At 36.6% G+C, this 14,824-nt stretch overlaps 2 protein-coding genes across 3 annotated transcripts; both read right to left on the minus strand.

Moving 5' to 3' along the window:
- Positions 1-734: 734 nt before the first annotated feature.
- Positions 735-2,212, minus strand: LOC120487236 (uncharacterized). Its single transcript, XM_039683523.2, has 3 exons — positions 1,969-2,212; positions 1,549-1,712; positions 735-1,433 (listed from the first exon to the last, which is right to left on the minus strand). The coding sequence occupies exons 1-3, from the start codon at positions 1,987-1,989 to the stop codon at positions 1,199-1,201; spliced, it is 420 nt and encodes a 139-aa protein (XP_039539457.1). The 5' UTR covers positions 1,990-2,212; the 3' UTR covers positions 735-1,198.
- Positions 2,213-2,965: 753 nt separating this feature from the next.
- Positions 2,966-14,433, minus strand: slain1a (SLAIN family member 1a). Of its 2 annotated transcripts, XM_039683129.2 has the most exons (9): positions 13,814-14,433; positions 12,598-12,734; positions 10,224-10,352; positions 8,618-8,716; positions 8,038-8,187; positions 6,197-6,529; positions 5,842-6,012; positions 5,460-5,739; positions 2,966-3,775 (listed from the first exon to the last, which is right to left on the minus strand). In XM_039683129.2, exons 1-9 carry the CDS (start codon positions 14,221-14,223, stop codon positions 3,700-3,702), a joined length of 1,785 nt encoding a protein of 594 aa, XP_039539063.2. In that variant the 5' UTR covers positions 14,224-14,433; the 3' UTR covers positions 2,966-3,699. The 2 variants fall into 2 exon arrangements, with proteins under 2 accessions (XP_039539063.2, XP_039539064.2); XM_039683130.2 differs by lacking the exon at positions 10,224-10,352.
- Positions 14,434-14,824: the final 391 nt, after the last annotated feature.

Below are 14,824 nucleotides of genomic sequence, written 5' to 3' on the forward strand. Positions count from 1 at the left end.
CATGTTGACAAATCCCTCAATAACAAGCACAAAAACCTTATTCAAAGTTTTTCAAAATAGTTTTTCTTTTCCTTATTGGAGGTTGTAGTTTGCTGATTTGAGGGAGGTTCTTAATGGGGTATTAACAGTGTAGAAAGATAATTTCATAAAATCAGTTTTGTTATCACATGACACGTGATAGACGTTTTTAAAAATAGCCTACAAACCATTATAATTTGCTTATGGCTGTAATGTCCCACTTATGTAAAAAGCCAAGTACAATTTATCATAATGCTGATTGAGAAAAGGCAAAAAATACCCGGATGGCCTTCTACTTCCGGCGAATTATACTTCCCACTACTTCATTGAATTAATTAATCATCATCAATTAATTATCCCCACCTGTGTCTAGTTTCTCATTTTCCTTTTGTGTGCATATACTGTATAATCTTCCTCAGTGCAGTGTCTGATTCTGCTTGCGTTTTTGCTTTCCCCTTGGGTTGTATTTTTCATTTTCCTCCTGAATATCTTCTTTATATATAAACACAGAAATTAGATCCATTTATCTTCTCCTTGTCTGCAAACCGACACAGATACGCCGTTTATCTAGTGTAGATTACAATTGTATTATTTGTTAAATGATTAAAATGCTACAGGCCTACTCATAAAATTGTCTTCTGTGCTCAGGCAGGATTTATTATCATTTTAAAAATAACATTTGATTAAAGTAGATTTATCTGTTTTTAACTAGATCAGGCTCAATAAAGCAGCACTGCAGTTTTGCCCGAACACATTAAAAGCTACAAGTCTGACTGAAAAAGACACAGTCATGTCCTTTTTTATTATCAAAACAACAACATGTGAGTAAATGCAATGTGCATTTACTATAAATGTACATTTATATGAGTGTTTAATTGAATGACAGTTTGATTGGTAACTGGAAGAAGAGTTTCATTCTTTTCATTCATTTCAAATAAAAATTGTGGGTTCGAGTCTCAGTGCTGGCAAAACTAGAAAAGCTAAGCTAAGGCAAAGACTTTTTAAAGATCCCTACAGGAAAAAAAAATGGAAAAAATACTTCTGGAACCAGCGTCGCTGAAAAAGGCACTCTACAATGAAAAATATTTCATTAAATTTAAAGAATACAAATTTAGATTTAAAAAAAATGTCACTAAGTGAAGGGCATTTTCACTAGTAGTTTCAGACTTCTACCAATATATTAGTTATAGCTGCGATTAAGCACATTTATCCTTCTCAAAGCATCTTTGTTGTCTATGGTCTTATGGACGGTAATGATGAAGGGGAAGGCAGACGGCAGCTCGACTCTGCGGCTGAGCTTTTGATGACCCCAGTGCAAGCAGTGCAGTCTCTCAGCCAGGTCCCGACGGCCCGCACGCTCAAGACCGTCCTGCAGAAGCTTGGTTTTGTTCGGTTTGTCCCAGGAACGCTCATACCTGTCAATCATTACTACTACTAAATAACACAATGACTCTCAACTTTAATAATAAGGGCTCGTTTAAAAACATTAATAAACAGATACATTTAACAGTGTGTTAGATTAATACACACCATGATTCCAGCATTCTCTGAGCCTGGACCCTCTTTTCTTTAGATGTTGCATGAAACTGTCTGACTTCATTTCTGGTGAATCCAAGTTCAAATGCTAGAACGTTCCATTCAAACCCCAACTGCTTAGCAATCTCCTGCACGGATTTCATATTGATCACAGCATCCTAAAGGACAAAGAACATTATACATGGACATGGAGGCATATTATTGGGGGGCTTACAACTAATTTATAACAATATTGGGTTAAACGTTTGTTTAATTATACAAGTACTGAGTAATATTAACTACATTTTACTATAGGATTATGGTTTGGTTTGCATGTAATTATGCACAATATATGATAATTACAATATACTACATGTAACATGTGTAACAACACTGTAAAATAAAGTGTTACACAATATTTTAGAGATGACTCACCTCTTGTGCTTTGTTTGGCATTTTATCCACTTTTACAAGGATTCTAGTTGGTTCCACAGGCAAGAAACAAGCTTCTCAGAACGGTATACCATTTAATGTCTCTCTACATTTGACTTAAATGAGTAATTCAAATACGAATTAATTTCACAATCCAAATACTTTCTTTAAAACGCTTACAAATTTGCAGTGTTGTTGCATATAGACGTCAATGTCATTGCAGTGGTCAGTGGTTGTCATAGGGACTGTCCAACACAAATCTGCCTGGTTAAAAATTAAAAACATCTCAAGGTTTTACATTAAGAATTCATTTAGTAGAATGTAGTGAGTGTAAACTTGAAAACTATTTAGGAATTTCTTCTCAGTTTAGCTCATGTAGACAATAATGTAACTCAATTGAAAGTTATACTTTGAGTTTTACAGAAACATTAATTTTGAATTTTGTCTGAAATATTTTAGGTTTGATGAAACACAAATAAAAGGGACAACTGACTTCCAAAGGAAATCAGCCCTTCTGTTCTGAAAGAGAAAAAAACTAAGATATGAGATCATAAGAATGTGCAAACCCATGTTTAACAAATTAACTTCATGTCAAAGGATCAGTTCAAAAGTCCTATGCTTGGGTTCGATTCCAAGGTCTGAGCTCAACATATACATTATACAAGCCAAATACACATATTTTATAATAAATATGGTTATGCTACATAAGTGTGAACTTTTGAGTAAATCAGCTTAAAAAGGTACATAACTTTTGTGTTTTTGTACATTGATGTGACACATAAAACTCCTTTCTGTTGTACAAAAACAAGGAGATGCGGAGTAGTGCTATGTCTGCTGATTAAATACACCAGCCCATATGATTAAATTCATTTATCTTCTTTTGCAAACTTTTTGTCAGATGTATTAAAGATGAAAAAAAAACCCTCAGATTCTCTTGAATATCATATTTCAATTCCCTATTACTGACATCCTCTGATCAAAGTACAGTACAAAATAAAAATACTTTCAGTTCAAAAGCCTTTTATTCAACATTGGAAACATAACATCCATTCCCTTCCATCATAAACCTATTCTTAAAAAAAAGAGAAACAAATGTTACTATTTGATGTGCAAATGTCTTCTCCACAGTGCTCTGTATCATGAGCATCATGTAAACATACAATCTGGAATGGCTGCCATTTACTCTAAGCTGCATTTGTTCTTCTAAATACAGTGTTATACAGTCCATTTAGTCTGCTTTTACAAATGCATCAGCTCACTTGAATATTCATCTTGTCACATGTTGGAAAACAAATTGACAACATTATAAAAAGTAATGCAACTTGCACAACAGAAAGCAATCTGGTACGACTCTGGCACTACTGGTTATCTAATGTAACAATGCAAGTTAACAGTAAAAGTGCTTTTTGAGAGACAGCAAATGACTTATGCGTATTAAATCAATATAGTTCATTTAATGGTCATATCTAATTAATAATGTAATTTGAAAATTGGTTTCAGTGACTAAAAAATTGTGCTGCAGTTAGGCAAATTATTTGCACGTAAACACTTGTATGCATAATGCTCTGGGTTTCAGCCATCAGGCATATTGCAGTGGTGCTGTATTGCATTTATTAACAGTATTTTTCAACTTTGAATCACTTGACGTTATTTTACATCCACTTAAGATCTAAAAGCAACAGGTGTGCCCAGCCAGCTGGGCCTGAAACATTTAAGGTCAGAGTGCAGAGCAGTTTAATAGCAGCCGTCCCGCCAACTCCCGTCACGAAGGGCGCTCAGGGCAGATACACTCTTCGGCGGGGTCAGGAAACTGCAATCACAGAGACTCGGGTTAATGACAGCAATACTTCAGAGTATACATTGTAATGCATTTAAAATAACCAATAAAGACCAGGTTGTTACCATTACAAACTAACAATTAAAAAAAAATGACAGCATGTAGGCTACTATTTTTTTGGAATTACCCAAATATTAAAAGTTTGAATTTTTGTATTGTTTTTAAAGGTCTTTTATGCTCTGCAAAGCTGGATTTATTGAACAAACATACATATTATAATTTTTCATATTTAAATACATTTTAAAATGTAATTTATTATTATTTATTAAAATGTTTGTGGAAACTGTGATGCACAGGATTCTTTAGATGAACAGAAAGTCCAAAAGAACAGCATTTATTTGCAATAAAAATCTTTTGTAGCATTAAAAATTTCTTTACTATCACTTTTGATCAATTCAATGCATCCTTGCTAAAAAACAAAACTTAATGATGCACTTTAGGGTAATGCAGATAAAATTGAAGATTGAACTTTATTGAAATGTATTGTAAAATATTTTACATTTACAACTGCAAGATAGTTCCAATAATTAGTATTTCCTGTCATTATTTGAGATCTGACAAGTGATACATATTGTATCCTGATTAAAATTGGAATTTAATGCAACAATATTTGCTCAATATAAAAGCCTTCCAATGAAAATAATTACATTTTTTGTTTATGTCCACATCATTAAACATAATTAAAGGGTTAGTTCACCAAAAAATGAAAATTCTGTCAGTATTTACTCACCCTCATGTTGTTCCAACCCCGTAAGACCTTCGTTCAACTTCGCAACACAAATTAAGATATTTAAGATATTAAGATCACTCCTGCATACTAGTCCATAGGCTTCTTGAGGGAATGACTTGCTGTCCTCAAAGTCATTAAAGACATCGTTAAAATAGTCCAAGTGACAACAGGGGCTCAATATTAAGTTTATCAAACGACGAGAACACTTTTGTGCGCAAAAAAACAACAAAAATAACGACTTTATTTCAACTATTCGTTTATTTCTCCCTCTGCGCGAGTCAGGTTACTAGTTTAATAGTGTAAGCTTCTGTTATTGTACGTCACAAGCATCACACACATGACCAGCGTCGGCCAATAGTGAGCCTACGTCTGACGTAGCTTTACGCAATCACACTACGTTAACTGACTACAGGCCCATGGAGAAGGAAGTGAATAGTTGAAATAAAGTCGTTATTTTTGTTTGTTTTTCCGCACAAAAAGTGTTCTGGTCGTTTGATAAAGTTAAAATTGAGCCACTGTAGTCACTTGGACTATTTTAACGATGTCTTTAATGACTTTTCGATGACTTTTTCCAGCAAGAGTCATTCCCTCAAGAAGCCTATGGACTAGTATGCAGGAGCGATCTTAATATCTTAAATATCTTAATTTGTGTTCCGAAGATGAACGAAGGTCTTACGGGGTTGGAACAACACGAGGGTGAGTAAATACTGACAGAATTTTCATTTTTGGGTGAACTAACCCTTTAAGCCTATAACTAGTCTGTAGTCACTAGTCTAGTCTTTGCAGTTTGTAAAATTGTCTGAAGTTGAGCGGTGGCCATATTTGTTTACGTGAATAGGAAAAGTGGTATAAACATAAATGTTTAACAGCAAAACACTCGTCCTCTCTGGAATTGCTAAAGTCCACAAGCAAATTGTAAATGATTACCTGCGTACGGGCTGGCCGATTTTACTGCGTGTGGCCCCACTTGTCCCGACAAAGGAAGCAGGTCGAGGTAGAGCACTGCGACTGGAAGAGGAGGTGCTGGGTTTGCTTGGGTGGGGGATATTACTGCTGGAGAGACAGTTGAGACTAACAGAGGAAGGCATCGTGGTAGAACTCTGTATCGTAGGGCTCACGTAAGCTGTGGCTTTCAGAGGTGGCCGTGATGTCGATGAGAAGTTGCCCACGCTCTGAACTCTCTGCTGTAACTGGCCAGGAGGGGGAACTGAAATTCAACAGAGCAAAATTTGAATGTTAGTGTGATATAATCCACTACAAGATTATTATCATCATATTCAATAGGATGTTTTGACAGTGTTAGTCTTACTTGCAGACTGTATCTTGGTCAGAACATTGTGGGAATCAAAACTCTGACTGTTTCGGAGTAACGAAAAAGACGAGGAGGATGTGGCGACGTGACCAGAAACATTAGCCACGCCGATGACACTGGGAGTGCTGGGGGCTCGAATGAGGTTTGGCATGCTTCTCCGTAGCTTGTCTGGAAAAAGAAACACATCACATGATGAAACATGCAATCTAGTACGAACAGTGTTATAGTCTACATAGTATAATCTATAGCTGTTGTTGTTCTCAACCAGTGGGCAGTTCTCAAGTAAAGGATTATTCGAAATAAATAGATCCAACAAGCACTATACACTTCATAAGATGTTGCGTTGTCTGACCTGTGTTTGCTCTATAACTCTGTGGCTCTGCGGGATTGGAGCTGTGGTTGGATATGTGGAGCTGCTGGTAGGACAGGCTGTTGAGGTACTGAGGAGTGGTGGGGCTGCGCCGGCAGTCTTTCATGCTGGAGAGGTTCTGTGAGTGGGACACGCTGCGCTGCATGGAGGCCGTACGGAAGAGTCGAGGCTGTGGAGCGGACAGCTGATCGTACTCTTCCTCTTCCTCCAGGTCAGCCTCACTCCTCATGCTTCTGCGTGCACCTGCGTGTACCGAAAAACTGGCACTACGCCGTGTGGCCGTGGCAGCAGTGGTCGCGTACTCCTGACGTAGACCTAAACACAAACATGTGTCAATGTGTTTCCATTAGAGCCAGGCCGATATATCGGCAGGCCGATATTATCGGCCGATATTAGGCATTTTCCAAACTATCGGTATCGCAGACTGATCTCATGAAGTAGCGTGTGTATGACACGGCAATTCGTATTTCCATTTTTGGCTTGCTATCAAGATGCTTTAACAAGCTTTTCAGCTTGTTTATGAACGCGGTTGGCTTAACGTTATTATATAAATATATGACCTACCCCAACCCCGTCCCTAAACCTAACCGTCACTGGGGTTAATGGCATTTATGACTGTTCCCTTACCATCCTAGGAAAAAAAAATATCGCTCCCCAGATGTACATCTACATTTTGCTTCGTTTTGCGCGGATATTTGACTGTGTGTACAGACACGCGGAATCACTCAGACGTTAATGGCGTAGACATACACGCATACACGTGGATGCACGCGGATAGTTCAAAATGCGTAGAGATAACGTAGAGATATGTTTACGAAAAAGTCATGATGTCATGTTGGGTATCGACAGTTATAATGGCCGATAAATGAACATTTCAAAAATAAAATAAAAACGGACGAAACACGCTTGAATCATGTCATGAGTGTTGGAGTTGTATAGTTTGTCCACCAGAGGGCACTCTACACCGTCCCTGTTGGCAACACTCGTTGAGTTAGTCACGAGACATACATTGCTTGAATAACAATTAAAAGAACATCCCCATCAGTTCTCTTAACTCAAATAAGCATGACAAAATTTGTGACTCTCATGTCCAGTTTTGCTGCCGAGAGTGAAGCGGAATTAGCTAGTAATAGTTACGTTACGTTGTTGCAGTGTAGTTGACTGACTGTCCTTTTAACATTTGACAATGTGACTGAAGTATTTCTTTAATAGCGCGTCACAGTTCACGTGACGTATCATCTCTCCTTGGCCTGTTATATTGAAAATGTATATTTTACAATTTGCAGTATGACGTTATCCATTGCTAAATTATGGCTCATCATAGCTAACCACAAAGCTAGCTAATGCCACTATCATCAGTCTCTTCTGTTGTGACAATAAAAGAAAATTTTATCATATTAAAAAAAAGTTATCATATTATTTTAGTTAAAACTCAAATAACTACAATTAACTAATCTTAGGGAAATCTGTTAATGTTTTGTTACGCATTTCAGGAAAAAAAAAATTGGCCGATATATCGGAATATCGGATTTTAAAACCAACAAATATTTGTATCGGTATCGGCCTTCAAAATCCTTTATCAGTCGGGCTCTAGTTTTCATTAAGCACCTTGGCTATGAAATACTTTTTTTCCGGTTCCAAGCTGCACCCTTTAGACTATCTATGTATCAAAATTTAGTCTAAATCACTGCATGCTCGTTCCTTGGAAAAATATGCGTTTGGAATAACTTGAGGAAATATTGACAATGGGTTTTTTTAATGTTGTGAAATAGAGTCTACATTTAAATATCGTCCCACTACATGATGTATTAAAGTAGACATACTCTCCTCCTGCAGTCGGGCCATGACCTCCACATCAGTCATGTCCTGAATCTTGTAGCTCATAGAGATGGAGTCCTCCTCCAGCTCAGAGGCACTGAGCTCACTGTCTATGGAAGACTGAGGACTGAGAGGCCGTTGCTGATGACTATTACCTTAAAATGACAAATGGAGATTTCAATCTCACGTACATATACACTACTGTTCAAAAGTTTCCGGTCAGTAAGATTTTATTTTGACAGAAAGAAATACTTTTATTCAGAAGATAATTTGAATGCAATAAATTGATCAAAAGTGACAGTTAAGACTTAAATAATTATACAAAAATAAACAGTTTCAAATAAATCCTTTTGTTTAGAATTTTCTATTCATCAAAGAATCTTGAAAAAAGTATAATAATATTAAGCAGCACAACTGTTCTCTACATTGATAATAATGAGAAATGCCATGACCTTAAAAAAAATCTTACCAACCCCAAACTTATGGTAGTGTAAATACTCTACAAACACAAGAGTCCAAATACAACATTGGAGAAGTGGTGTGTATGATTAGTGGAGCAAGATAGGTGATTTTGGTCATGCTTACTGTGTGTAGCCGTGTGATAGAGGAATGTGGGAGATCTTTCAGTTAGGCTTAAGCAGTTCCTCCCCATGAGAGACTTCTGATGGTTTGGTGAAGGTGGATCTGCATCAGAAGAGAGATGATAGATCTAAAAAAAACTATGCAAATATGATCCAGACTAAATTTTATTTTCCATGCTTAAAAATTTTGGTACTGTGTTGGGTCGCCACTTGCTGCCAAAAGTAAGATCTGTGTAAAATTTGAGAACTGCTAAATCTATACATCTAGTCAACATATGTAGACCCTGTGCAATAAAGCATTGCAATCAAATCTTTGTTTCATGGAACAGATGCCGCAACGGCCATTTCCAGACACCATGAGGTCATCACTACTGATCACTGATGTCTCACATTTCACATGGCTTGAAAAAATGCTGAGCTGGCCGAAGTAAATGAAAGCTGATGCCTGAAAAAATCATTATGTTCTTTCTCAGCTATTTTCCTCTTTCATTTTTCTTAACTACCTAGTTTATAATAAATAAAAAAATAATTATATTTTAACAGTTATATAATACACACATACAAAAAGGAGTGAGCTTAATTGTATTGAATGTGCAAATGTAGTGTACTTCAAAACTTAAAAGTATTTTTTTAAGGACAACTCTGGTGCAAAATGAACCTTTAGTCTAAAAACACATTGGTACCTAGTCGACCGTTCTCTGAGATTTGTTTTCATGATAATCAAATGTAAAGAGTTTTATCCCTAAAAACTGTTTAGCGTATAATGCTAGTACATACTGCATAGAGTAATTAAAAATAAGAATCGCTAGTTAATACCACCGACAAGGCTCAAAATAGCCCACACTAATACAGTAACATAATGAGGGTCCCCATATTGAGAACTTTGTAAGTGTACAGACAGTTTAATAAGATAGTCCACTTCGCGTATACAGGCAGGAGCCATCTTTGGAAAACAGTTTTGACAAGTCGAACCACGAACAGCGTTCATACAGTTCAGAAGTTCGTTGAACTTCATACAGTTTAGCTCACTTGGCACGGCGTTCATGGTTTGACTTGTTGAGACTGTTTTAGTAGCATGCAATTAAAGCAGCACTATGTAGTTTTTTCAACCTTTCAAAATATTTTTCTAAAACCCTTGATATGGTACATCGACTTACAATAGGTTGAATGACAGGTCTGCCATAGCCTGACGTGGTCTGTATCGGTTTTACTGGTACTCTGTAACTTCGGGGAGCGGGTTAGGAACCCGAGCACAAAAAGAACTACAAAATTTGACATCACTTCCTCAAATTCCGACGCGAGAGCCCAACGAGCGTTTTTTTGTTTGTTTTTTTTTTACCTCTGTATGTTGTCAGAATTTACAACAGTAGTAGTATAATACTTTTTCCCAACTTTAGGGGGACCCCGAGAGCGAAATTTTAAAAATATCATAATGCTGCTTTAAGTATGCTTTTTCACAAGGGACTGTATAATACACAGTGCAATCTTTGTGGTTTATCAGGCATAGAGGTACCTCTGTTAGCAGTTAGAGAGAATGAGAGAAAGCATCAACAAACATTAATGAAAAGCTGTTTCATCTGGAGTTAGAATGAGTGAGTCACATGAGTTACCTGTTTGCTCAGTTAGTGCAGGTTTAGTAAAGTGTTTAGAACAGCTGCTTAAAGAAGAGACTCCATCTATAGGACTGTACAAAACGTTTGAGGACCCACAGCCCGAGAGGACCCCTCTCCATCTTTTGGCTAAATGAAAAAGGGAAGTGCAATTAATAAAAAAAAAAAAACATCACACACAACAACATGTATATATAATGGTTAGTGTAATATTTTAAATAATATTAATGTGAATAAATGTTTCGGTTTTAACTCTATATGGGTATTGGGTAAATTAGTAAAAGGTTTTTAAAGCAACACCAAGGAACTTTTCCTCTGAGGTCGCCCTACAGTTTGGAAGCCGAATTGTTTACCGCTGCGCAAATAATTTAGCCTACCACTGCCTACTGTCACACGCTCACTTATTTATCCAGCACTGGCTTTAGAATGAACAATGTCTACAGACAAGCTAGAGTATATTGCATGATTTCATGAAAGTATGATGTATTGCGACATCAGAAACGAAGAAAAACTAAATAATGATTTTTGGAACGCTTGACGTCATAACGAAAGTCAAATTTGTAGTTTTCTTATGTCTCATTAGAACTACAGAAACATGACCCGATCTGGCAATCTTACATAGCGTGGTTATAGCAGATATAGGACCGCAAAGCGAATCCAGAGGTGCCTTTCGCCCTGTTACGACTTAATGAACTACTGAAATGATTTTGTAAACATTATTTTAAGTTAAAAAAAATCTTACTTAGTGTTGCTTTAAACTAAACTTTTAAGTGTTAGTTCACCCCAAAAGGAAAATTCGGTCATTAAAAAAATGTGCATGTTTGATTGACGTGCGAGAACCAATGAGGTTCAGTCTCGTGTTACATTCTTTAACGCGTCAAAGTTGAAGTTGCGTAGCAGTCAATGGAGAGACCGAAAGATTTTATTAAAAAGATCTTCATTTCTGTTCTGAAGATGAAAAAAAGTCTTATAAGTTTGGAATGACGTGAGGGTGAGTTATAAATGACAGAATTTTCATTTTTGGGTGTACTAACCCTTTAATGCTTTCCACTGAAACCAAATACATTTTTTTTTAATCTCTATAAACCAAATGGGGTCAACATTGAGCATATAAAAAAATGACAAAAATAAACAGTAATAAAAATTTAAGTATTTTTCTGACTAAAACCGGTAACTAAGACATCCTTCCAAATCGCCCCTTTTGTTTTCCATAGAAAAAAGAAAGGTTGAGAACTTTCATTTTGGGACAAACTCTTCAGTAACACTTTACAATCAGGTTTCAATAGTTAAAATTAGTTAATTACATAACACATTAACTAACAATAAATTATATCGTATTTGCTAGCATTAATTTGAACCTTTAACAATAGACTTTTCAAATAAAAAGTTTGCATCTCATTACTTGAAGCACTGTGAACTAACATGAACAAACAACAATTGATTTTTACTAATTAACATGTTAGCTAATCCATTAACTAATGTTGACAAATGAGATTGTAAATTGTTATCAACTCTTCCCTTAAAAGATTGAAAATGAGTAGAATGAATAATTGTTATTCAAGCGAACCACAGTACTTTTGCATACCTTAACAATTAGACTTTCCCAGATCGCATAAAAACAAGCATTCATGGCAACCCACAAAAACAAAGGTTTTCAGAGGCCGCCGAAACAAAGATGTATTCATGACCCCGTTTGCAGAGAGCCAAGCTTACTGAATCTGGCCTTTCAAAAGCCTTCCAGAGCGCCGCAACTCCACAACACACATCTCTGTATATGCACCTCATACATCATTTATGTATGGCCTGATCCAAAGGAATAATTGATTCAAAACCATTTCACAACATCTCCAGGACAGTCTCGAATCTGTGTTGGCTAGTGCTGATTCTACAGGCAGGTTTAATTTAGGAATGGTTTCTATGGAGACCATTCCCTCAAGCAGCTTAACTGCACTACAGATGTACTGATAAGGTTATATATTTATTATCTATTATTTAACCACTCAAACACTACATGGCGAATTTTATGTCTAGTCTTTTAGTAGACATAGCATTCATTTTTTTAAGGTACTATTAAAAACCACATTCTTCTCTGAAGCTTTTTCAAGTTGGCTGATTAACAGTTAACACGTCCCCATCTTCCACTGTTCTTTGTGTACAATACATCATGCAACTGTCTGCCATATGTATCTGTATTATATCAGCCATCCTTCTCCATTAAAAAGCTATAATGGTCAATCACTGTCAGTAACTAAAAACTTCAAGCTCTTCAATTTCTAAACCACTGATATTTCAGAAATTATTAGTGGGAATGGTGGAAGACCAAAACTGGGAATGTGACTACTATGGCATTTTCTATATCGCTTGTTGTTGGTACCTTGGTCCAGTTTGTAGCACAAGGAGCGTTTGGCTAACTCCACCTCTGGTCTGGGGTTGTCCAGCACATGTCTACACCACTGAAGAGGACTGAGGAGAAGATGAGGAAACAGCTTTGCTTTTGAAGACACGTACAACCTGGTGACATAAAAACTGGGTCAGATCATTCCAATTTGGATTTTTGCAAACATTCATTATTGTATTGTTTTCTAGATTGTCCATGGATTTTATCATAAACCTAATACTATTTATATTAGTTCAGCTGATTAAAAGATACATTGGGATGTATGACCCCTATCTGCTAAATCTTAGTCACTTGTCTGAGAGGGACAATAAGGGATCACCTGATCTAACTATTTATGCAAGAATAAATTATTATAGTTCTAGATTTTGAATGAGGATGTGAATGATGTTTAATTGACTTGATAATTAAACAATATTGTGAATGTCCATGATTATTGGTTTTCATGAAAATGTAACGCTGAATAAGTTTCAGCACATACATGTGAAAGGATGATTTTAGTAAATATTTCAATCTTCATCAATACTCTGCACCATGAATGCATGAAATGTGCTTTGAGTCTTTTATACAATTAGATATTTTTGTCAGTACGAATCATAAAACCAGCATAACTTGAATGACCTGTACGGACACAGAAGTGTGCTTCAATTCTGGGACCACTAGTTTTATTTATTTATTCTTTTTTTTTGCATATTTTAAAGTGAATACTGTTTTTGTCATTACAACATTATTAGCATAACTTGAAACTTATAAAATAAACACTAAATCATTAAGAATTTTGTGTCTTAGTATTTGGTTTGTCTAGAAATTGTGCTGGCTTCATTATTTCGAGGTTAAAGTTACAGTTTGGCTCCTATATTTTGATGTGATCTCCCAACGTAATAGTGTTGCAATTAACGTCCCATCCTATCACAAACATCAAATTTCGTCTGTTTTTTTTTTATTTCTCTGTATAATTCAAAAACAGTCAAATATTCATGCTCCTGTCATCATCACCAGATGCAAACAGCAAGCCAATCTCCTACAAATTAATGTATTGCCCCATAAATGACACTCACCAATTTAACAATGGACATGGACACATTGTATGGTGACATTTCAAGTGAACTGAATGTGGGGGATAACAAAGAGCATGCGATGCAGAAAATCAAGAATGACAGTGTTGTTTACTTAGCAAATAATACAGCATCAGTACCAGCTATAATCAGATTCTCCATCGATGGGAAGAACAACATGAAGGTCTAATATTTCCACCTCATCCAGTACAGTGGCATCATCCTCATCAGCACCAGTCACTGACTGCGGATGAAAATACGGGTAGTGCTCATCCGACAGTCCAAAAGACGGAGAATATGAGGGTGAAGCGCAGTGATTCCCGGTGTCTGGGCAGGCCGACGCCGGAGCTTGTAACCCACGGGCGCTGAGGGTGCAGTTGTTCGCAGCGTTTGCTCTCGTCCTGAGCTGCTCGTTCTGCCTCTCCAGTTTTCTCACGAGCTCTTGGAGCTTTTTCACCTCCAGTTCTGCGTTCATCATCTTACTGTTGCCATTGACGTCCGCCATCATCTGCGGGTTGAAAAATAGTCCGTCCATTGAAGAGAAAAGCATATGAACAGTAGTAAGATGGTGGCGGTGTTGTTTACCCTGTGTGCCCAGTCTCGCACTGCTTTCAAACGGGTTACATGCTTCATTCAGATGCTGATGTGCTGCTCATGCTTCTGTCTCCTCCCCCTCAGTTCAAAACACAACACACACGACCACCACAGCACCAGGCAAAACACCAGTCACACTGCCCAGGCTCTTTGCCATCCTTTATTTCATTCAGAGAGGACAAGCAGTAAAATGGTTGCATTTGGAGTGCCGCGTTCTATTCTATTCTATTCTATTCTATTCTATTCTATTCTATTCTATTCTATTCTATTAAATTCTATTCCTTACCTAAACTAGAGGTATTAATCCCGTAATATAGGCTACACTAGTGTTCAAAGCCATTACCTTTTTTTTCTTAAGTAATTTATTGAGTAAGGGTGCATTAAATTGTTTTTTCAAAACACTTTTGAACTTTCTATTTATCAAAATATCCTGAAAAAAAATTATCAAAGTTTCCACATCAACAACCTTACGCAACACAACTGTTTTCAACATTGATAATAAAAAAAAGAAATGTTTCTTGGGCAGCAAATCAGCATATTAGAATGATTTCAGGTAA

Source organism: Pimephales promelas, chromosome 7 (assembly GCF_988280905.1).
Source record: "Pimephales promelas chromosome 7, fPimPro1.hap1.1, whole genome shotgun sequence".
NCBI lineage: Eukaryota > Metazoa > Chordata > Actinopteri > Cypriniformes > Leuciscidae > Pimephales > Pimephales promelas.

Excerpts from the sequence above, each read along its gene's own strand:
- slain1a (XM_039683129.2), bottom strand. The coding sequence starts at position 14,223 with ATGCTTTTCTCTTCAATGGACGGACTATTTTTCAACCCGCAGATGATG. Across the intron at positions 10,353-12,597 it reads GTGCTACAAACTGGACCAAG|CCAAAAGATGGAGAGGGGTC; the intron begins GTACCAACAACA and ends TTTTTCATTTAG. Across the intron at positions 6,013-6,196 it reads GAGTTATAGAGCAAACACAG|ACAAGCTACGGAGAAGCATG; the intron begins GTCAGACAACGC and ends TTCTTTTTCCAG.
- LOC120487236 (XM_039683523.2), bottom strand. The coding sequence starts at position 1,989 with ATGCCAAACAAAGCACAAGAG. Across the intron at positions 1,713-1,968 it reads TGCCAAACAAAGCACAAGAG|GATGCTGTGATCAATATGAA; the intron begins GTGAGTCATCTC and ends TTTGTCCTTTAG. Across the intron at positions 1,434-1,548 it reads CAGAGAATGCTGGAATCATG|GTATGAGCGTTCCTGGGACA; the intron begins GTGTGTATTAAT and ends AATGATTGACAG.